This window comes from Rhinolophus hipposideros (genome assembly GCF_964194185.1).
Source record: "Rhinolophus hipposideros genome assembly, chromosome: 2".
Taxonomy (NCBI): Eukaryota; Metazoa; Chordata; class Mammalia; order Chiroptera; family Rhinolophidae; genus Rhinolophus; species Rhinolophus hipposideros.
In genome coordinates this window covers 83,580,545-83,604,397 of record NC_138048.1, presented here as the reverse complement: position 1 = coordinate 83,604,397, position 23,853 = coordinate 83,580,545, and the positions used below count along the sequence as shown (strand labels likewise).

The 23,853-nt window shown below is 35.2% G+C and overlaps 1 protein-coding gene across 1 annotated transcript in view; it reads left to right on the top strand.

Annotated features, from left to right (window-relative positions):
* The window catches only part of LEKR1 (leucine, glutamate and lysine rich 1), a 174,620-nt gene that overhangs the window by 75,384 nt on the left and 75,383 nt on the right, over positions 1-23,853 (top strand). Inside the window, exons 5-6 of the mRNA XM_081077368.1 lie at positions 2,245-2,420; positions 15,320-15,505. Of these exons, the coding sequence (XP_080933494.1) occupies positions 2,245-2,420; positions 15,320-15,505 (362 nt within the window). The remainder of the gene's footprint in view (positions 1-2,244; positions 2,421-15,319; positions 15,506-23,853) is intronic.

Sequence of the window (23,853 nt, the reverse complement as noted above, 5' to 3'; positions counted from 1 at the left end):
TGTAAACATGTAGCCAAAAATTGTAGGCAAAAAGTGTTTTAGAGCTGCTACTTATTAAAAAGTTATGTTGTTTTCCTGGGGTTTTTTTTGTGATGGAATTTATCATCTTAAAATTTTTGATTTTTTAATTTAATGATTTTTCTCATTCTATAAATAATTGCATACTTTAAAACATGACTAATTTTACATATGTATAGTGCCAGGTGGGTACTATTGAATCACTATGATGTACATCTGAAACTAGCTATATTTTTAATAATTTTTTTTAAATGACCAATTTTATAAGTCTTATTTTTATTCTTTTCTTAAGAAAGTACTCCCCCCACCCATCACCAATCATATAAGATTTAGGCCTCATAAAAATGGATCTTGTTAGCTCTTAGCTCAGCAGCTTGAATTTTCTGTTTCTTGTCTTTCCCCCTACAGAGGCACCTGCATGCACATCCAGCCTTTTCTATTGAAATATCTCTGTAGGCCCTGTACATAGCTTGCTCCTGGCAGCTGCCTTACACTGGGCGCATTAGCCTCTTAACCTTGACTTAATTCAGACCTCTTATCTCCTACTCTTACCAGTTCCTGGCTCCACATTCAGACTTGCCATTGTCACTTTTGGCCTTCTTCATTTAGTGATCTATTTGGACTCTCTCTGCTTTTTTGAAATCCACCTCGCTCCTGGCTCCCAGCTCTGCCTGCTGATTGAGGCAAGCCCTGTGGCTTCTGATCACTCCGGTGGACCTTAATTACCACACAGAATGACACCACCCTTCTTCTTCCTGGCAAAGGCTAATCTTTCAGCCACTGCTTTACATCCATCCTTTCTAGGATTTTGCACAAGAAATGAGCGCATCTCTTGTATGTGTTTTTAACCTCTGCTACTGCGCTCATAAGGTCTGCACAACTGTGTACATATTCAGGTGTCTTCCATCCTAGCAAACCATTGTACTCTGTAGCTTCCTCTTTCTCTCCTTGCCACTACAGTCCAGGTTCTTAACTGTTGGTACGACATAACTCCTGGTGACTCACTTCTGTTTTACTGCTCTGTTCTCTCCTGCCGAATGCGCCTCTGAGATCACCAAATGCCTCCTTAGTACCAGGTACAATGGACTCTCTTCAGCCTTTATCTAAGCCTTAAACACTGACCACTAGTCTCTTCTTTAAATCCTCTCATCCCCTGGCTTTTCTGATAGTATTCATTTGGGTTTACTTCTCACTCACTGATTGTTGCTCCCTAGTCTCCTATGAGGGATTCTTTTCTGTTTTAGTCCCATAAATGTTATGTTGTCCAGGGTTTTACCCTTAGCCCTTCTCACTTTTTCGTTCCTCCAACTGAGTGATCTATTTTTTCACTCATTCATTTATTTGTCAGTATTTGCTGAGCACGTACTCTGTGGTAGGTACTGTGGCGGGTGCTAGGGAGACTGTGATGAACAAGACAGCTACAGTCTCTGCATCATGGATCCCAGTCTACCCAGGGCGCTAAATAGTAACCAAATTATCGTGCCGTGGCTTCAGTCATCTTTTTGCTGATTACTCCTAGGTCTATGTCTGCATCTTGCTTGATTATTAGGTAAATGATAGCCAGGACATCTGAAGTAATAAAAATCACTGAGATGGCAAAACAAATATGTGATTTCTTAGAACTGGGGCATTTCATGAAGCAAAAGCATTGGATCAGTTACTTTTAAAGGTTTCGTTTATTATGACCGCAGGCTTTAGACTGCCTGTAAAACCATGGTGTGCAGGAAGAATGTTGGCTAAGAATCTTGAGATTCTCATTTAGGCTCTGTGACCAAGTGACTTTTTTTTAATATTATTGTTATTTTTTTATTAGTTTCAGGTGTACAAAACAACATAATAGTTAGACGTTTACACCCCTCACAACTCAGTCACTTTTGACCTAATTATCTTCACTAAATGTTTGCTGTTAAATTAATTTTAAAAGAATAATAGAATAAATGTGTATGAAAATAGCTATCTTTCTTTAGAGTTAAAACGGTAACATAATGGAAATGAAGTGCGGTGACCCTCTCAGGCAGCCTCAGATAGTTCCAGTTCGTATCTGTCATATCAGCAAAATACAAATACTACTTCTTTCACTTTCAAAATTGTCTCCATTTAGACAGTAGATTATGTGGTCACACTCTAAAATCTTTTCTCAAAGGAAACTATTTTTTTCAAAGAAATATTTGTTATTATGCGTACTATTTTTAAAAATCCTAATTTTTTGTTTTTACTACCTTGCAGTCAAAGATTGACGGAATACAAATATTTCTGGAATAAGACTTGTTCATTACTTACTTTAACTAAAAGGGAGCTAACCAGTATTAAAAATGAAGTATATGATCATTTTCAAAACTGGACTTCACTGAAAGGAGAACTTTTTCTTCAAATTAAATCCATAAGTGAAACAGCCTTGACAGGTTTGTTACATACATAAAGAACGTAATTGTTTTTTCTTTGTAATTGTACATCACAGATGATGAAATAATAATATTTCATTTTATGTGATGCGACTTATGATTAACTTTTAAACTTGTTATTGGTTGGCAGACTAGATGGTACTTATGATCTATTTGAACCCTGAAAACCAATAAGTATAGGCTGAGCTAAGATAAGTGCTGATACATATATTCTTGAGCTGTAACCAGAAGTCTCATTATTCCTGTCAAATGTATTAATTTATATTTTAAAACTTTTTCTTCTGTGAGTGGCTGAGTAGCTCCTATTAGATCAGCTTTCCCACAGACAACAACAATAAATTCTGGATAAAATAATTACCTAAAAACACTGGAGAGTGATCAAAACCAAGCACATGTAGAAGGAATGTCAAAAATTGAAGGAAGGCATATTACTAAGTGAAAGAAGCCAATCTAAAAGGCTACGTACTGTAAGATTCCAATTAAATGACATTCTGGAAAAGGTGAAACTGTCAAAATAGAAAAGAGATCAATAGTTGCCAGGGTGGGAGGGAAGAATGAATAGGTAGAACACGGAAGATTTTTAGGGTACTTACTATTTTGTGTAATACTATAATAGTGGATACATGTCATTCTACATTTATCAAAACCCTAGAATGCATAACACCAAGAACGGATAATGTAACCTGTGAATTTGGGGTGATAATGATGTGCGAACAATGTAGGTTCATTGATTATAAGAAATGTACCACTCTGCTGCAGAATGCTGATGGTGGGGGCTGCTGTGCATATGTTGGGGGCAGGGGTTATATGGGAAATCTCTCCTTTCTGCTTAATTTTGCTATAAATCTAAAACTGATCTATAAACAAGTCTATTCAAAAATTAAAAAAAAAAATTTAATTAAAATTTATTGGGGTGACAATTGTTAGTAAAGTTACATAGATCTCAGGTGTACAATTCTGTAATACTTTATCTATATATCACATTGTATATTCACCACCAGAGTCAGTTCTCCTTCCATCACCATATATTTAAAAAATGTTTTTAAATTAAAAGAAGGGAATGGTATTGGGAGAATTCCCTGGGGTTTTTTTTGTTGTTGTTTATTTATTTGTTTTGTTTTTCGAAGGCTGTTAGATTGAGGGAAAGTACAGTGTGTTCCATGCAGTGAAGCTAAAATTCTGATAGAAATCTGTAGTCATTTTGGCTTGAAAACTGGAGGACAGAGATCAAGTCAGCTCCAGCCTCTGAGAAGTAGGAGGATTATCCCAGAAAAAACTTAGAGAGGAAGAGTACAGATTTTGCATATATACACTTTCCAACTCTCTGGCTTACGACAATTAAGTTTGCAAACTCATCCTAGAAAAAGTGCTACCTACCTCATTGCTGAATGTCACTATGGCCTCCTTCAAAGTACTCCCCTTGGGAAGCTGTGCACCGACGCCAGTGCCTAGTCTACCCTTCAAAGAAACTTTGGGACTCTTTTTCTGGAATGGCCATCAGAGCTGTCATCGTATTACCCTTGATGTCTTGAATGTCATCAAAATGCCTTCCTTTTAATATTTCCTTTATCTTAGGATAAAGAAAGAAGTCATTGGAAGCCAGATCAGGTGAGTAGGGAGGGTGTTCCAATACAGTTATTTGTTTACTGGCTAAAAACTCCCTCACAGACAGTGCCGTGTGAGCTGGTACATTGTCGTGATGCAAGAGCCAGGAATTGTTGACAAAAAGTTCACGTCATCTAACTTTTTCACACAGCTTTTTCAGCACTTCCAAGTAGTAAACTTGGTTAACTGTTTGTCCAGTTGGTATAAATTTGTAATGAATAATCCCTCTGATACAAAAAATGGTTAGCAACATTGTTGCAACAAGTTTGAAAACTTAATTGTCAGACTTTATATGCTTGAAATACATGTGTACGGGGAAGACTCTAAACCCATCTAAGGCTAAATAATTGATATCTTAGCTGCCACCTATCCCAGGGGAGACAGATTTTACAGTTTAAGGTCAGCCAAGATAACTGCTTATTAAAACAAAACAATATAGTAAATCAATATTATTTAGAGGAACATAACAGTATCTAGTCTCTATAACATAACATCTACAATGTTCATGATACAATCCAAAATTACTTGAGCTGGGAAGAAACAGGAAAATATGGCCCATAGTCAAACGAATAGACAGTCAATAGAGACCAATCCTCAGTTTATCAGGATAAAATAATTAGCTGAGCAGATGTTTAAATCATGTATTAAGGAAAATAAGAGTGATGAATGAAAAAGTAGAAAAATCAGAACAATAAATTACTAAAAATTGGAAATTCAAGAACTGAAAAATATAATATCTTCAAATAAATGTTTACTGGATGGACTTTCATAGCATATTGTAATTACAGAAAAACGAAACAGTAAACTTTAAGATAGATCAATAAAATTATTTAATTAGAAGAAGAGAGATAAAATAAACTGAAAAAAATGAACAGAGCCCCAGGGTCCTCAGGAAAGATTAAAATGCACCATAAATGATAAATATGGGTAAATATAACAGACTTTTTTCTTTCGAAGTTTTAAAACATACATATGCTTATTTAAAGTAAGAATCATAACATATTGTGGGATTTATAGTGTATTGATTTAACATATGACAACTAGAGCATAAAGATGGCAGGAGGAGGTAAACAGAGCCATATGGGTAGACTCTTTGTATTTTATGTGATGTAGTGCAACATCCATTTTGTGTAGACTAAACAGTTAAAGATGTATAATTCTGAGAGAGCAACCACAAAAAATTAAGCATAAAAAGATATAGGTAAAAAGCTAATAAGTAAAAGGTAACTCTTTAAAAATATTCAAACAATGGAGAATTAATATCATGTAACTAAGATTTATTATAACATTACAGTAATCAAGTCAGTGTAGTACTAGCCTATGGATCAACTATAGATCAATGGAACAAAATAGTCTGGTGACCCCTGCTGACCCTGGTAACCCCTGATGACCCCGATTTATATGATCATTTCACTTTTGACAAAAGCACCAAAACAATCCAATGGGAAAAAGACAGTCTGTCAACAAATTGTGCCAGAACAACTGAATACCCATATGGGAAAATATACCTTGACTCCTACATCACATTGTACATAAAAAACAATTCAAGATAAATCATAGAACTAAATATAAAAGCTGAAAATATAAAACAAGAAACATAGGAAAATGTCTTCATAAATTGGTAGTAAATAAAGGTTTTTGGGGTAGAACAAAGAAGTAAGAACAAAAATTGATGAATTTGACTTTATCAAAATTAAAAACGTCTCATCGAAAGATGCCATTGAGAAAATGGATAAGCCACACACAGAAAAGATATTCACAATATGTGTGACAAAGGACTGCTGTCCAGGTTACATAAAAACACCTACAAGTCAATAATAATAAAAGTACAAACGATCCTATCAAAAATGGCCAAAAGATTTAACTGGACATTTTATGAGGAAAGATATACAAATGGCCAATAAGAACATGAAAAAGTGCTCAACATTATCAGTCATAAGGGAAATGCAGGTGTCACCAGTACATACTGGTACTCACCAGATTGGTTATAAATGAAAAAGATTGACAACAGTAAATGTTGATGAGGAAGGAGAGCAATGGGAACACTCTTACAAATGCTTGAGAGTATAAAATGCTATAGCCACTTTGAGAAAAGATCTGATGTTTTATTATAAAACTAAATGTACGTCTATCTAATGCCTCTGAAATTCTTCTCTGGTATTTATACTCCCCAAATGAAAACATATGTTCATAAAAATACTTGTATAAGAATATTCACCAATTTTATTTAAGCTGTATTTAAAATAGCCTTAAACTGGAAAAAGCCCAGAAGTCAGATCAATAGAATGGATTATTTAAAAAAAACAAAAAAAACCAAACCTGAATACACCATGAAATATAGAAGGAATGGCAGATAATGCAATTAACTTAGATAAATCTCAAATATATTGTAATTCCTGAAAGTTAGCCTCACACAAATAATACATATTGTATGATTCCATTTATATGACATTTTAGAATAGGCAAAACTAATCTATAGTGGGAAAGAAAATCAGAACATTAGTTACATTGGAAGGGAGGCTATACGGGAAAAGGGGCACAAGGGCACTGTCTGTGGTGATGGTAGTGCTCTCTGTTTTGATTAGGGTTTGGGTTACACAGTGGATGCATTTGTCAAAATTTATCTAATGGTACATTTGAGATTTGTGCATTTATTTGTAAGTTGTACTCAAAAATAAGACATTTATATATTGAGCGCTAATTATTGATGTGCATGTTGAAGTGTTTAGGAGTGTAGTATATTGATGTCTGCAACTTTCTCGACATGCATAAAAATATAAGCTGGATAGGTAGATAGATATCTGATAAAGTAAGTATAGTAAAATGTTAACTGAAGAATCTAAGTGGTATATATATTTGTGTTCGCTGTACAATCCTTCGAACTTTTCTCTATATTTTAAAATTTTTATAGTTAAATGTCAGAAAAAATAAATTCTAACCATACAGCTTCAATTTCCTAATTTTGTTACATAATGTATGCCTTCAGGAAATGAGTTTAATTCTTAAAAAGTAATTTTTAAAAATTAAATTTAGACAAAGACAGGTGAATATTACAACAACCATGTTTTCAACTGCAAAAATTAACAAGTTTTAATACTTTGTCTTTTAAAAAGAAAAATATATTTAAAATATAATTATTTCTACTTTAATATGCATGCATGCATGAATTATATTTATTCTTTTTCCATTAGATTTGAAAATTTTATATAGATGGTATCATACTTTTTGGTATACTGTGAACTTGCTTTTTTTATTCAGTGATGTTTTTGAGATCAATATTTACATACATAAATACTATATATATAGTAGTATCTTAGTTCTCCCAGAGGCAGGCACTGAATCAAAGATGTGAGTGTAGATGGTTTATTTTGGAAGTGAAAATAACCCAGATCTAGGGAAGAAAAAGCAGATAACAAAAGTTGCCCTATTGCAGTGGGCAACTGGAGCTTACTCCCAGGAGGGAACTCTGAGAAATGGTTTGAAACATGTCTCAGAATTCCACACTCAATGAGTGAGTGAGCTTGGCATGCACTCCCAGGAGTTACTGGCAAAGGGCTGCTCCCCAGCAGTGGGAATTCCTTGGCACTTCTAGCCTGCCATGTGGTGGGCAGGGCTGCTTCCTGCAGGTCCAGGACAAAGATTCCTCCAGCACAAAGAGGCAGATCCTGGGAGTTGGAAGTCAGTAGAAGAACACTGAAAGGTCCAGGGTATCCGAGCAGGGCACTGACTATGTCTGCTATAGTTTTAATAGTATTAATATACTTTACAGAGCTGTCTTTCATCACATAAATATACAGTTGACCGTTGAACAACATGACACGCTGACCCATGCATCAGAAAACCCACGTATAACTTTTGACTCCCCCAAAACTTGTTTTCCTTTGTATCTGCAGGGAATTGATTCTAGGACCCCCATGGATACCCAAATCCTTGGATGCTCAAGTCCCCTGTATAAAGTAGCTTAGATCAGCGCATTACAGTCCGCCCTTCACATCTGCAGACTCCCAAACACAGACTGAAAACAGTACAGGGATTTGTTGAAAAAAATGGCCTGTGCAATTCAAACCTGTGTTGTTCAAGGGTCAACTATATTTTGTTTTAGGCATGGTTTTCATTTGGACATTCATGTACGTCCTTTTCTGGATATACCTTTTTGTTCTTTCTGCTAAATACCTAGGAATGGAATGGCTGTGTCACATGGTAGGGTACATTTAACTTTATAAGAAACTGTCCAGTGGTTTTCCAAAGTGGTTGTTCCTTTCAGATTCCTACCAGCAATGTATGAGAGTTCAAGTCAAGACTTGTCAAGACTTTGTATTGTCAGGTTTTGAAACTTTTAGCCACTTTAATGGGACATGCGTAGAAGATATTAATCCACATTGCAAATAGTCTTCTTGATAATTTCTCATTTTTGAGAGTCTTTTCGCATCTCATTATAGAATATTTACCTCGTAACGTCAGTAACGAGTAACTCAGTCATACCAGAATAGGAGAGGCATCAGCTCTACCAGTTTTTGTTTTCATGTATGTTACATTAATATTGTCTTCTGTCATCCATAATTTCTTTGGGGGTATTTTTTAAGCCAATCATCCACTTCAGGACTGTTGATTTAGGTAAACCTCATAGAAGCACATAAACTGCCATATATCACAATCACGGAAAGGGACAGAAAAAGCAAAGAGGAATAACACTCCTCTCTTAGAAAATCCCATTCACGTTATTCTCCCTGAATGTGACCCATGGCCATGACTGTGCTGTATGGACAGGGAGGCACCGAGGTGCATGCAGGGGAAATGGTTAAGGGTCTCCCAGGACAAGTAGTTGCCGTATGTTAACGATTTAGCTCTTATTTCGAATGTCAGCTCTGCAGAGAGGGCTTTGCTGACCATTAGCGTAGTCTTCCCTTACGTGTCTTTACCCTATTTTCATTTTTAATAACATTTATGACTGTCACAAAGATTTATGTGTTTATTGCCAATTTCCTCTTCCAGGCTGTACTCTCTATGAGAATAGGAGGTTTGACTGTTTTGCTGAATATTGTATTTCTACTGTTTTAAGAGAATTGTGCCTGCAACATAATAGGTGCTCAGTAACCATTGTGGAATTGAAATGGAAGTAAAGATACATCCAAATTTGAATACAGAGGTTACTGATGTTTATGTTCTTGTTTTAAACCTCTGAGTATTTTCTAAATGTTTTTATGTAAACTATGTAAACTACGTTGACAGTATCTCATGATAGGAATGTGTCTTAACCTATTTAACTGGTTATCTATATTCATGGACATTTAGGTTGATCATAGTTTTGCTTTTATAAATAAGACTTTGGTGAACATCTTTACACATGCATATTTATGACCTTGTCCCATTTTTTACCATAAGTTAATTTCTAAAAGTGAAATTGAACACAGTTTATGCCCGTTTTGCTTTTCATTTACGGGTAATATTACATTTTACATTTTTATCTGACATGAAGAGACAGGAGTTGTTTTCAACCCTTAAGTTTAACATTTACCATTATAGTAAATCACATCACTTCTGCATCCCAAGTAAGTGCTTAGTGAGTACAACAGGGTGTGTGAAACTAATGCTTTATTATGGTAAGGGGTTTTTTGCTCCTTTTAAAAACTTTCTCCTTAATCTTGTCAGCTCCGTCAAAGCCCCAGGGCATAGTTATTGAAACATGTACAAGTATATGCAAAACTCCAAAGATGCCGATGTTTGCCTTTTAGCAGTTTCTTGGATCAACTTGGACACACTTTGAATTTAGCAGTGGTAAATATATAAACATGCTCATTTCACAACATAGAATTTTAAGTAAATAATCTATATCTTAAATTTAGATTCAGAGAAAATAAATTGACTGTGATGCTTTTCAATGTTAATTTTTATGAGGACTGAGGAACTATCACATCTATTTAAAAAGGTGGCCAAGAGCCTAGGAAGCGTATAGATCCCCACTGTCCAACACAGTAACTACCAAGCACAGATAGCTTTGGAGCACCTGACATGTGGCTCTAGCCTCTTATTTTAAATGCTAATATTTTGGATATGTGGCATTAAATAAAGTTAATAAAATTAATCTTACCTTGTTTCTTTTTACATTTTTGATGTGGCTACTAGGAATTTTAAAGTATGTGTTGTTTGCATTGTATTTCTGTTGGGCAACACTGGTATAATTAGTGAGATGAGCTTTTGCGCCCTTTTAAAATGTTATAATTTTACATTTCAGTTTATTAGCTATTTTCAAACATTGTAAGGACTTGATGTAAATTATAGCTGACAAATACTTTAAACAGTCACTCTCTTAATCTTAGCTTGTTAATGTTTTTTATTTCTAGTTTGTTGTCTTGGCTATTAATTCAGCTTTTACTTAAGTTTATTAAACCAACTCTATCAAAGTCAGTAATTAGCACTTGAGGCAGAAATCAGGAAGGATCTGGAGGGGAATGTGGTATTGTTGGTAGCTCTGCCCTTTTACAAACCTGACCTCAGGATCTGGAGAAGGACCATGCGACCCGCCAGGGTGTCTGTGCCAGCCTATACCGGCTTCTCTGTGCTGTGGGCTTCAATTCTGGAATACTTTGAGTTATATAAGAGTCCTAAGGGCAGGGCTCTCAAGCCAGAGAGGCAAAGTTCATATCCTGACTCTACCGCTTACAAAGCCCTGGGTCTCTGTGTCCTCATCTATAAAATGAGGGAATGCACACGCTCGCGTGTGTTTTTGTGTGTGCGTGCGTGCGCATACATACATACACACAACAATATGCATAGTAGAGTGGTTATGGAATCAAGATGTTATTTTATTCTAAAGTCCATGTTCCTTCTGCACTGTTAAATTCTCATTTATCCTATGCAAATATTCATTGTGGTGGCCTTGTAGCCCTAAATAAGGGAACAAAATTAATGCTCTTCACCTATGGTTTAAATATATGTGTATATATACATGTATTTAATTTTAAATTTTTAAAAAATTGAAGTATACATATTTAGACCCACATATGCCCAACTGATTTTTGACAAGGGTGTACAAGCAATTCAATGGAGGAAGAATCACCTAGCGTGTTCAGCAAATGGTGCTGAAGTAATTGGATATCCATAAGCAAAAGAAAACAACAACAATAAAAACAACCTTGACCTTTGTATAAGGCCTGAGCCTTATACAAAAATTAACTCAAAATGGATCATAGACTGAAACGTAAAATGTAAAACTATAAAACAAGAATTTCTTTGGGAACCAGAATTCTTAAACTTGAACTAAAAGCATGATACATAAAAGGAAAAATTGATAGTGGACCTCAACAAAATTAGGAACTTTTGCTCTGTGAAAGAGCCTGTTAAGATAAAAAGACAAGTTACACCCTGGGAGAAAATATTTGCAAACCATATATCCCATAAAGAACTTGTATCTAGAATATATAAAAATCCTCAAAACTCTATATTTTAAAAAACAGATTAGGAAATGGACAAAATACATGAGCAAAAGTTTTTCTAAGGAGGAACACGAAAAAATGTTCAAATCATTAGCTAGGGAAATGCAAATTACAACCATAACGGAATACTACTACTACACATCTATTAGAATGTCTAAAATTTTAATTGACCATACTAAGTGTTGACAATGATTAGAAAAAGTGGATTACTCAACATTACTGATAAGAATGTAAAACGGTGCAGCCATTCTAGAAAATAATTTCTCAATTTCCTTTTACACTAAACATGCACTTACCATGTGACCCATCAATTATAGTCTTGGGAATTTATCCAAGAGAAATGAAAACCTATGTTCATGCAAAAACCTGTACGTAAATGTTCATAAGAGCTTTATCCATATTAGCCAAAATTATAAAGCAAACCCAATGTCCTTCAATGGGTCAAGGGTCCTTAAATGTAATTATGACATTTAAATGGGTGGGTTCTATTCCAAAATGATGGGTGCCCTTGTAAGAAGAGGAAATTTGGAAACAGACCCATACAGAGGGAAGATGATGTGGCAACACAGGGAGAAGACGACCATCTATAAGCCAAGTAAAGAGGCCTGCAACAGATCCATTCCTCACAGCCCTCAGAAGAAACCAACCCAGCTGACACCATGCTCTCAACGTCCAGCCTCCAGAAATGGGAGAAAATAATTTTCTGTTGGTGAAGCCACTAGAGTTAAGTACCAGTCTGTGGTACTTTGTTATTGGGAGTCCTAGCAAACTAATAATATATTAAACCCCGTATACATTGCACAATATTATTCAAATACTTTAAAAGACTTTCACATTGAAATTAATTTAGGTTTTAAAACCAAAATTCAAAACAGAAACAACATTCCTAGAAAATGGCATTGCTAAATATTTTCTTGCCGACAAAAGTATGCTGAATATTAAATAGCATATATGAGTGCAGTATTTCCTGCTCTTCTCATGAGTGGGTATCACTCGATGTCATCGACATTGTTAAGTTTAAATGTTCATAGATTAGGTTTTCTTAAACCAGAGCATACCTATTTTAGTAAAAGATTTCAGAAAAAAATATTTTGCCAAGGCAGAATATGTTAAGTATAGAATCAATTTGCTTCCACTCTCAAAATAACTATTGACTGAATAGCTCTTGAACTTTTAAAATTCAAGTGCTGAATTCGGCTTAGAAGTCTAGTCCACATTTTTCATAAAATGGATGAAATTAAGGATAGAATAGGCCTATTTGCTTATCCTATTAAAAATGTTTCCTTCTTTTTGATGTGTGTATTTACCCTTTCCTAGTCTGACCTGAAGTAATGTGGGGCTCAAAATGTTTGCCTCTGAAGTGAAGGGTGAGGTAAGGCAAGCACTTATTTAGGATCTTCAACTAGTGGTACAGTAGAAACTATTGAGAAGCTTTACTCAGTGATGCCTTTACTCCTTTAGTAGGTATTTATTGAGCTCCTGTTAACGCTAGGATGTCATGGTAGAAATTATGGGAGCAATAAATGAATAAGATGTTTCCTAAATAATGCCTAAAATAATTTATGATCCAATAGTGGATCACATGCATGCCTAGGACTGGTGCAATATAAATTGTGTAAATTGGTGTGAGTTCCAGGAAGATCAAGGTCACTTCCAGATCTGGCCAGAAGTAGCATACAAGTATGAGTTGTGGTAGAATATGAGCTGTGGAAGGTCAGGATGACCTTCTTCATGGGTGGTGCTGAAACAAGGAAAGCACAAGGTGGGAACCATGACTGGAAAAGGTTGGTCTGATGGAGATCATAATTTCTGAACCCCAAATTGGGACACGTAACTGACAGGTGTGAAATTGTATTAATGACAAAGATAGGATTGAATATTTGACACCAGGATTGCCATAGGGACAGGGGATGTGTAGTTCGCCATGGGTGAGTTAATTCACCTTCCTTGAATTTACTGTCCTAATTCTATGTTGGAAACTTTGTGGCTCCTGTTATTTTGAAATGTTGCTGTACTTTTCCGTGTGTTAGACTATATTTCACAAATGAATCTGTGTTGCAGATTCTTACTCTTTTAATATGAGATAGAAAGTCACGTTGACACGAATAGTTATTTTAGAGACAGAGAGTAGTATACACTATCAGAGTCAGCCTGCTAACCTAAGCGTGTCATTCTGGCAAACCATAAATAGGTGACAAAAATAGACATGTGCTCTTCTGCAGTTTCATTCTGACTTAGCTGTAGATAGACATGGTTAGAGTATGGTACAGTTAGAGTATAGCATGGCTTATTCCGTTGTAAGAAGCCACCTTTATGGCTACAGAAATATCCAGGAAGACCTTTTAGATCTGAAGAAAAATTGCTACTTCTTCATTTTCTTTACATTCTTTTTCAAGCTTTATGTACTACTGTGTTATTTTTTCTCACACAAATATGTGTGTATCCACAAGTTTTTAGAAGCATATAACTGTTCTTAGGAAAAATATTTCTCTATACAGTAATTATTGGACTATGGTAGACCCCCAACTTGTTTGGTCCCTGCCAATTTATTTCTCCAGGTTTTCCATTTTGAGCAGGAATTAAAAGTGAAGACGGCGCCAGATCCCTTGTGCTCATGCCCTAGGTCTGTCTTAAATGCTGTGTTCTCTTCTGGACATACTTTTATCCCACAGAAAGACATTTTGTGCCTCTCTCTTTGGACCATGTTCCTGGTCCTTTCAGACGTGCTCTCGTGTTCTAGCATACCGCTTTCCTTCTCCTCTAACCAATTACTTGCCATCTTGCCTCTGCAGCCATGTCTGTCATATGGATCCCTACTTCCGGTCTCCACTTGCCTCTGAAGGGAAGGGGTGAGCTAGGGCTGCTGTTTTTGCCGAGGTGGCTCCAGGACCAATTAAACCCTCCTGTGGCACCTAATCATCACAGGCTAACCCATCACGTGGCCCAGAGTGACTTAATGAAGGAAAGGAATGCCAAGTGAGCTCTCTGGGAAAGCAGGCTGTCCAGATTCTCCTGTACATCACATCCTCGTCATTTCAGTGGTAGTGTTACACATTTTGTAGTAGTTTTATCATTATTGAGTGTGTTTGTGTATTTTAATGCTGGTTTAAAGCAGCAGTGTTGACAAGGCTGATAAAGGGGGAGCTTGATAATTATCATTCTGAAGGATAGTATGCTCTGCATTTCTCATGAAATTGTATAAAATTAATACATTTAAGCCTGCATAACGCTGTGAAGGCATCTTTTTACTAAACTTAATCTAAGTAGATAGAATAATGACCAGTGATTGCTATGATGAAATTCTGGTCTCCTTTTGAGGGGACAGAGTACTGTTAGAATCATTAAGATATAGTAACTAATGCTTTCTGTTCATAAATGTATTAGTTTTAGACACAACACCCTTTTGTTCCTCTCCAACCCTACCACCTTTCTTCATAATTTGTATAGAATGTATCCTAGTTACTCTCCCTAGAAATGCCATCCAGCTAGCTCGTGCCAGCACATTTAAATTTACTTTTCTGAATGATGTTGCCAAGAAAACAATTTAATTTCAATAAAACCCAGAACATTACACAGATATGTTATTCATTTATGTATTTAAAAAGCAGGCTGAATTGCCATTTAGTACAATTTAAAGGCTAAAATAAACACCTAAAAGTTTTCATGCATAGTTAAGCAATACAATCCTTTTCTCATTTCTTTTTCAGAATAACCACTAAATTTAAATTTAACCTTTTGGTTAGGTATCATTATATTTTCAGAAAAATCACTTTGGCTTTTCTAAAAAGAAATAATCATTTTTTGGAAAATTGTTTTATGATTCAGTGTTGTTTATTTGTAAACTTTGAATTTTCTTTACAGAAATAGAGATGCTAAACAAAAGTTTGACAGTGTCCCAAAGAAATAAGGTATGCCTTGAAGAGGAAATGAAAAATCTGAAGTTGTTGTCAGATGCAGCCATCCTGAGGTCTCAGCAGATTCAGACATCCAAGCAACAGGAAGTAAACTTGCAAACCAGATGTCATGACTTGCAAAGAGAAGTACTAGGTAAAAGAGAATTAATTTGCAATTCTTAGCAACTAGCCATAACGTCTACATTTTTCTCTTATAATCACAACAAAAATCTTCTTTTAATTATTTTGTGTTGCACATGTGCCTAATTAGTAATAGCTATGTCAGTAACTGTCTGTGGTCAGTGTTTACTGTCATCCCTTCTTGTTCTGCCATTTAGAATGATAAATAGATATTAAAGATGTTTTAAGTACAAAATAAGATTTCAGGAAAGCAAAGTGGAATTTACTTTAGTATATCATTATCCCGGTGGATTGGTGGTGTAGTATACTGAAGGAAAATACAATATATGCTGTTACATAAAGTAAATCCAAATTTTTAGGCACTTCTGCATTTTCCCAAATGAAAAGATTAAAAATTGTGTTTGGGGCACCTTGGGCAAGGTTTTTAAATTTCTCTCTACCTCAGAGAAATGAGTATCTTGGCAGTAAGAGTATACAGCATGCATTTTTTTTCCTGAAGGCAGTAAGGAATCACTGGAGATTGATAATCCAGAGCATGAAATAGTAAAAAACAGTGTTTTAGCAAAATTAAGCGGTTAGTAATGAATAGAGGTATTCCAAACATCAAGTGATTAGAGCCAGGTAGCCATTTAGAAAATGACTTTGCTGGTATCCACCCAGTCCCTAGACCAACTGTAGGAAACTGAAGTAGGGAAGGGAACTAATATTTATAAGGTCCTAGTGAGTACTAGACACAATGCTAGCACTGTACATTTGTTACTTCTGTCCATTCCCTAGTGACCAGGAACAGCAGGTATAACTATCCCTTCTTACAGAGGAGAGAATCAAGGCCCCCAAAGGTAGCATGCCTATTCCCACAAAGCTGGAAAATGGCAGGGAGTGAAAGCAAATGAAAGCCCATGTTTGTCTTGGCCCGCTCCACGGCCACAGTTGGAAGGCTAAGATAGAAGCAGGGTTGAGAGGACTACCTTGGCTGAGTGGAAGGAGAGAAGGAAATCACAGAGGTGAAAAAATCTTCATATTTTTACATTTTGATTTTTTTCTTTTAAAGAGACCCTGAACAATTTCAACTTTGATTCAAGTCTTTATGATCATTACTTTTCTATATGAAAACTTTTAACTTTGTTTTTGCCACATTTTCCATTTATTTATCCTTTGAAATATAGACACTCAGAAATTTAAATATAAATAGTAACTCTGCTCCACCTAGTTTAATACTAGTTTAGGAGTAAATGTGCTGTCAATAGCAGCCTAACTCTTTTTTTTTCTTTTAAAGATTTTATTGGGGAAGGGGAACAGGACTTTATTGGGGAACAGTGTGTGCTTCCAGGACTTTTTTCCAAGTCAAGTTGTCTTTTCAATCTTAGTTGGGGAGGGTGCCGTTCAGCTTCAAGTTGTTGTCCTTTCAGTCTTAGCTGTGGAGGACGCAGCTCAGCTCCAGGTCCACTTGCCGTTACTAGTTGCAGGGGGCGCAGCCCACCATCCCTTGCAGGAGTTGAACTGGAAACCTTGTGGTTGAGAGCCCACTGACCCATGTGGGAATCTACCGGGAAGCCTTAGGAGTTAGGAGCACGGAGCTCCAACCGCCTAAGCCACGGGGCAGCCCCAGCAGCCTGACTCTTAATGCCAAAATTTAATAAGTGGTCCTGGTGATTCCTATGATGAGGCAAATTTACTAGCATAAAAAAATGAGGAACATAGGAGAAAGGAGGTTCTTACTGTAGCATAGTTAAAAATTGGAAATGGCTCAATTTTAAAATAGAAGTGCAATAGTGAGGTTTCTTAGTCATAAGTAGGAGAAACTGACTCTACTTTAATCAGCAAAGGAATTTATTGAAAGGATATCATTTAGATATTCAGTCTCTGGGAAGTTGGAAGAACCAGGCTTAGAAAATGCTCAGGAACACAGTGAAGCGAGGCTGCCAGAATCATAGCCCAGATTATGCCCTAAGAACCATCTTGTGAGGATGCAGTTGACATTGGACACCCCATCTGATTCCCCCACTTCCTCCTCTGGTCCTGAATACTGGTTATCTCAGAATCAATTCTCTGCTTCTGCTGTTTCGTATCAGTTGTTTTCTGATCAGGTCTTGGGGAAAATATTTTTAAAAATTGTCTGGAAAGTAAGAACCATGTTTGACCACCTAGCCCTAGCATATTTAGAGTATGTTATTGTAGGAGTGTATGGCAGCTGTAAAAATGGCGATTTGTAGTTTTACTGTTTTTCCCTGACAAAAAGACCTAACGGGAAAATAAGCCCTAGCGTGATTTTTCAGGATGACATCCCCTGAGCATAAGCCCTAATGCGTCTTTTGGAGCAAAAATGAATATGAGACCTGGTCTTATTTTGGGGAAACATGGTAGAACAGAATAGCAAATGCAGACAAAGAATCAGATTTTAATGTAAGAACCATTAACAAATGGGAAGAAGCAAAATTATGTAATAAGTAATGTGGGGATAACTAAAACAAAATAAACCAAATACACCAAAATAGACCTCAGATTAAGTAAGACACAATCATGGGAAAAACTAGCACCAAAAGGAGATACAGAACTTAATCATGGAGAGATAAAGCAGCACTTTAAAAATTGCAAAGGGTAAGATTGACAGATTTTGCCTCTAAAGAAAAGGTAGAATCTCTGATTTCAAAAACTGCCAAAGAACCTAAAAATAAAAGATGGACAGAAAATATCTTTATCATATATGCAAAGGGTTAATATCTACACCATATAAAGAATTTATTCAACTATGTGAAAAAACTCCAAGATCTCAGACAGGCATGTGATTGAAAAAACAGACACAGACAATTAACACGGGAAATATGATAAACAAGCACAAAATGTTTAATTACTAATAACGAAATAAACAAAAATAAAACATTTACCTTTTTTGAAATTAGTACAAGACTTTAATGATAAAGCTTCCTTTCGTTTGGCAATGAAAATTATTGTATTTTTTAACCCAAAGAAATGTTTGTGATCAAGTAATCTTCTTGAGAAATTTATGCTTAGGAAATCACCAGAAGAAAATTATTTATATGCAAAGATCATGTTTTTAGTAGTAAATAATTAGAAATAATTTATCCCAAACATAATGATGGATAATAAATTATCATACACTATCACTTGGAACATTATTCAGTCTCTATTGACAATATGAACACTGGGTGTCAACATGGGAAAATGCTGTGTAATATTATAATTTTAAAATTATATAGTAATTTATCATGTTACATAGTAAAAAAAATCCACAAAATTGTATATACATTATAATTACAATTATGTCAAAATAGGTGTATTTGTGAATGGAAACCAGAAGGGAACATGAAGGTAAGATATAAACATAAATTTTAGGGTTATGGAAATATGTGTTATTATTTTCCCTTTTTTAAAAAATTTTTTTAATGTTATTTATTTTAACAATAAATAAATTTTCTTTAAAAGAGAATGAAAGTCTACTCATTTTGCACAACTTAGCTCACATTTCACCTCCGATAGTTAAAAAAAAATGAAAAAAAACCCTCAGCCAAACAATGTAGTTCTAATAAGCCACCATTTTTACACTCAGGGCCTCACCTTGGTTAAGTGCAATCTATATTCAAATCAAAGTGCAGCTGCAGATGGATTTATTTAGTGCTTCATGTAGAGGCTGTGTAGTTGTAAATATAATACAGACTCATCTGCAAGACAGTGTAATTGCAGAGCAAAGTGGCACATAATTTCAAGACTAAATTAGAGTTTCATTTTTGCTGCTGATGAATAGATTCCCTCCATGGGTAACACTCAAACTATGTTAACAGAGAAAGAAACCATTTTAAAAGGCTATCTGTTCCATCTGTCTTGGTTGAAAGCATTTAAAGCTGGTAGATCTAGTGGACGGGATCATTAAAGCTACTGTCAACAAGTGATGACAAGTACAGTGGTTCCCTCTTATCCGTGATTTCACTTTCTGTGGTTTCAGTTACCTGTGGTGAACTGAGGTCCGAAAATATTAAAAGGAAAATTAGAGAGAGAGACAGAGAGACCACATTCACATAACTTTTATTGCAGTATATTGTTATAATGCTTCTATTTTATTATTAATTTTTAATCTCTTACTGTGCCTAATTTATAAATTAAACTATCACAACTATGTAATGGTTGTAATGTATAGGAAATATATTATTGCACGGAGGAAAAAACATAGCATATATAGGGTTTTGTATTAACAGTGGTTTCAGACATCCACTGGGGGTCTTGGAACATATCCCACACGGATAAGTGGAGACTGCTGTACTACTTCCTATGAACTTATCCATGAAGAGTACCGGGTTTTGTTTCTGTAGTTTTAATCACACAACAATCTTGTTCCTGCGTGAGAGTCTCAGTGTGGAAATGTTCAGAACATTTAGAAAAATTTTGATAAATGTACCTCTTGCTTTATCCACAGATACCCTCCCAGTGAACTGATTACACTGACATACTGTTTCTTTATTTTACAAAAGTGGTTACCATGGTCTCGGAAAATTACGAATATAGGAAAGGCAGCAGTTTCAATTTTAGGTCTTGGTGGTGTTGTATCCCAAACTTGGCACACGTTCCTTTCCATTCTAGGGTCCACGGAGGACTTTCTTAGGTGCTTCCACCTTCGTGATCCATGCCTGCCCCTCTGCTCCCCTCCTCTCACGACCTATATATTTTCTATTTATTATAATCTAATTTTATCTCTGACTACTATCCATGAACCTATTCACCAGCTTCTTACCGCTTCTTATCGTCTGTTTCCATGTCTTGGCTCTGGGCTGACTGGGAGTAGCTTCATTTTTTCAGCAAGTATTTATTGGCCATCTACCGTGTGCCAGTCAACTGGTCTGGTCTTCTCTTTGACTTCCTGATGTGCAGATGTTCTCCAGCTCTTCACCGGTCTTCATGGGACTTAATGACCTCCTAGCTCCACACTGGTTGTACTGATATGTGCCAGCATCCTTAACGTTAGCCATTCTTGACAGATTTTTTTTTTTATTGTCCTCTATGTTAAGAATAGTCTACACATTTTTCTAACTCCAATTTTGTTGCCGTTCAACTTACGTTGTTTAGTTTTACTTTCCCTACCATCGCATGATATTTACTCTTATAATTTTGCTGAACTTCAACAGTTTTCTTATTCTGCTTTCTTTTAAATGCATGCGTAATTTTTCTACTAACCAATTAATGTCCTTAAGATATTCTATAATGTTAAGATAATCATCATTTATGGCTTTTACAGCTTCTTAATGTCCTCTCAGAAATCATGTCAAGCATTTGAAAAGAGGAAACACCATTACATTACAGTGAATAACTTCTAACCAGATAAATCATTGGATTAAAATAATGGGCATAGCATTTTAGATTTTCTTTGGGCAAATTAAAATAAGAGCAGACTGATATGACCCATCTCAACTCTTTCTGTGTTTTGTTTTTAAGAAATATAATTATTTGTTTAAAGAATACAATATAAGGTGTTTAAATTCACTTTTTGATATAAACTTTGTAAATAGCTTATAATATTTAGTAATCTTAAATCTAATTCTAAGCATTTGCATGGTTTACACTCCTTCCTAGGAGTTATTTTGCTGTCTTCTCCACAGTTGTACTGGTAAAACCAGCTTTAAGTGATAAGCATCTCTGTCTGACTTATTTCACTTAGCATAATGCCCTTAAGGTCCATCCATGTCCCAAATAACAAGATTGCATTCTTTTTTATGGATAAATTATATTCCATTTTATGTGTATACATGCACCGCATTTTTCTTTATCTACTCTTCCATTGATCAACATTTAGGTGGCTTCCATATCTTGGCTATTGTAAATGATGCTGCAATATCTTTTCGAGTTAGTATTTTCATTTTCTTTATATAAATACTCAGAAGTGGAATTGCTGGATCATATGGTAGTTCTTTTTTTTTTTTTTTTTTTTTTTTGAGGAGCCTACAGACTGTTTTCCATAGTAGCTACACCAATTGACATTCCCACCAACAATGAAAGGATCTTTTCTCCACATCCTCGTCAACACTTGTTATTTATTTACTTTTTGATGATAACCATTCTAATATGTGTGAGATGATATTGTGGTTTTGATTTGCTTTTTTCTGATGATCAGTGATGTTGAGCACTTTTGTATATATAACTGTCGGCCATTTGTATGTCCTCTTTGGGAAAATGTCTATTCAGATCCTCTGCCTGTTTTTTAATTGAATTGTTTGTTTGTTTGCTATTGAGTTGTGTGAGCTCTTTATATAATTTGAGAATTAACCCCTTATCAGATATATGATTTGCAAATATATTTTCCCATTTGATAGGTTGCTTTTTCAATTTATTAATGGTTTTCTTTGCCATGCGGAAGTGTTTTAGTTTAATGTAGTCCCACTTGATTATTTTTGCTTTTGTTGCCTTTGTTTTTGGAGTCAAATCCAAAAAAATCATTGTCAAGTCTGATGACGGGGAGTTTAATGCCTGTGTTTTCTTCCAGGAGTTTTATGGTTTCAGATATTACATTCAAATCCTTAATCCATTTTGAGTTAATTTTTGTGTAAAGTTTAAGATAGTGGCCCAGTTTCATACTTTTGCACGTGGTTGTCCAATTTTCCCAACACCACGTATTGAAGAGACTGTCCTTTCACCATTGTATATTCTTGGCTCCTTGTCATAAATTGATTGACCATATATGTATGCATGGGTTTATTTTTGGACTCTCGATTCTGTTCTATTTATCTATGGGTCTGTTTTTGTGCCAGTACCAGACTGTTTTGATGACTATAGCTTTGTAGTACAGTTTGAAATTGGGGAATGTGATATTCTTCCAGCTTTGTTCTTTTTAAGATTGCTTGGGCTATTTGGGGTCTTTTGTGGTTCCATACAAATTTTAAGATTGTTTATTCTATTTCTGTGAAAAATGTCATTGAATTTTGATAGAGATTGCATTGAATCTGTAGATTGCTTTGGGTAGTATGGACATTTTAACAATATTAATTCTAATCCATGAGCACGGAATATCTTTCCATTTATTTGCATCTTCTTCAGTAGCTTTCATTAATGTCTTATAGTTTTAAGTGTACAGGTCTTTTACCTCCTTCGTTAAATTTATTCCTAGGTATTTTATTCTTTTTGATGCAAATGAAAATGCGATATTTCTCCTAATTTCTTTTTCTGATGATTTGTTATTAATACATATGTATAGAAACAACAGATTTTTGCATATTGACTTTGTATCCTGCAACTTTACTGAATTTGTTTATTAATTCTAACAGTTTTTTGGTGGAATCTTTAGGATTTACTATATACAATCTTATGTCATCTGCATATAGTGATAGTTTTAGTTCTTCCTTTCCAATTTAAATGCCTTCTATTTCTTTTTCTTACCAAATTGTTCTGACTTGGATCGCCAATACTATGTTGAATAAAAGTGGCAAAAGTGGGCATCCTTATCTTATTCCTGATCTTAGAGGAAAGCTGACAGCTTTTCACTGTGATGTTAGCTGTGAGCTTATCATACATGGCCCTTATTACATTGAGGTATGTTCCCTCTATCCCTGCTTTAATGAGAGTTTTTATCATAAATAGATGATGTTGAATTTTTTCAGATCCTTTTTGTGCATCTACTGAGATGATCATATATGATTTTCAGTCTTCATTTTATTAATGTGGTGGATCACATCGATTGATTTGCAGATGTTGAAACATCCTTGCATCCCTGGAATAAATCCCACCATTTGCTAATATTTTATTGAGGATTTTTTCATCTGTGTTCATCAGAGATATTGGCTCATTATTTTCTTTTCTAGAAGTGTCCTCATCTGGTTAGTATCAGAATAATGCTGGCCTAGTAAAATGAATCTAAAGAAATATATTTCTTTATACCCTGAAATTTTAAACTTATGCTGAATACTACATCATTATTGTCTTTCCTTAAAAATACAATTTTAAAGTTGTTCTAATATTTTATATTTCCATATTTCTTACTTTTAGAATTCACTTTTAGAATAAACTTATCTTTCACCATTTTGAACTATATATATCTCTCTGTTGTGTCTTCCAGCCTCTACTCCTCCCCAACATTCCCCACTAATTGGTATTAATTGAAAACACTCTAGGCCAAGAATTAGAAGATGATGACCTTCCATACGTTAGCCAGATGATTCTGACATGCCATGTAGCCCTGATGAATATGTGTTCACACCTAGGCAAGATGCGTTGGACTAAGGCTTCGGAGGCCCCATTGGGCTATAATATGCTATAATTCTGCTTCTAATTTTGATGCAATTGGCATGTTTCCAAAGCTAAATAAATCTTCAGATTTTTACATTTTTTTCTTTTAAAGAGACCTTGAACAATTTTAACTTTGAT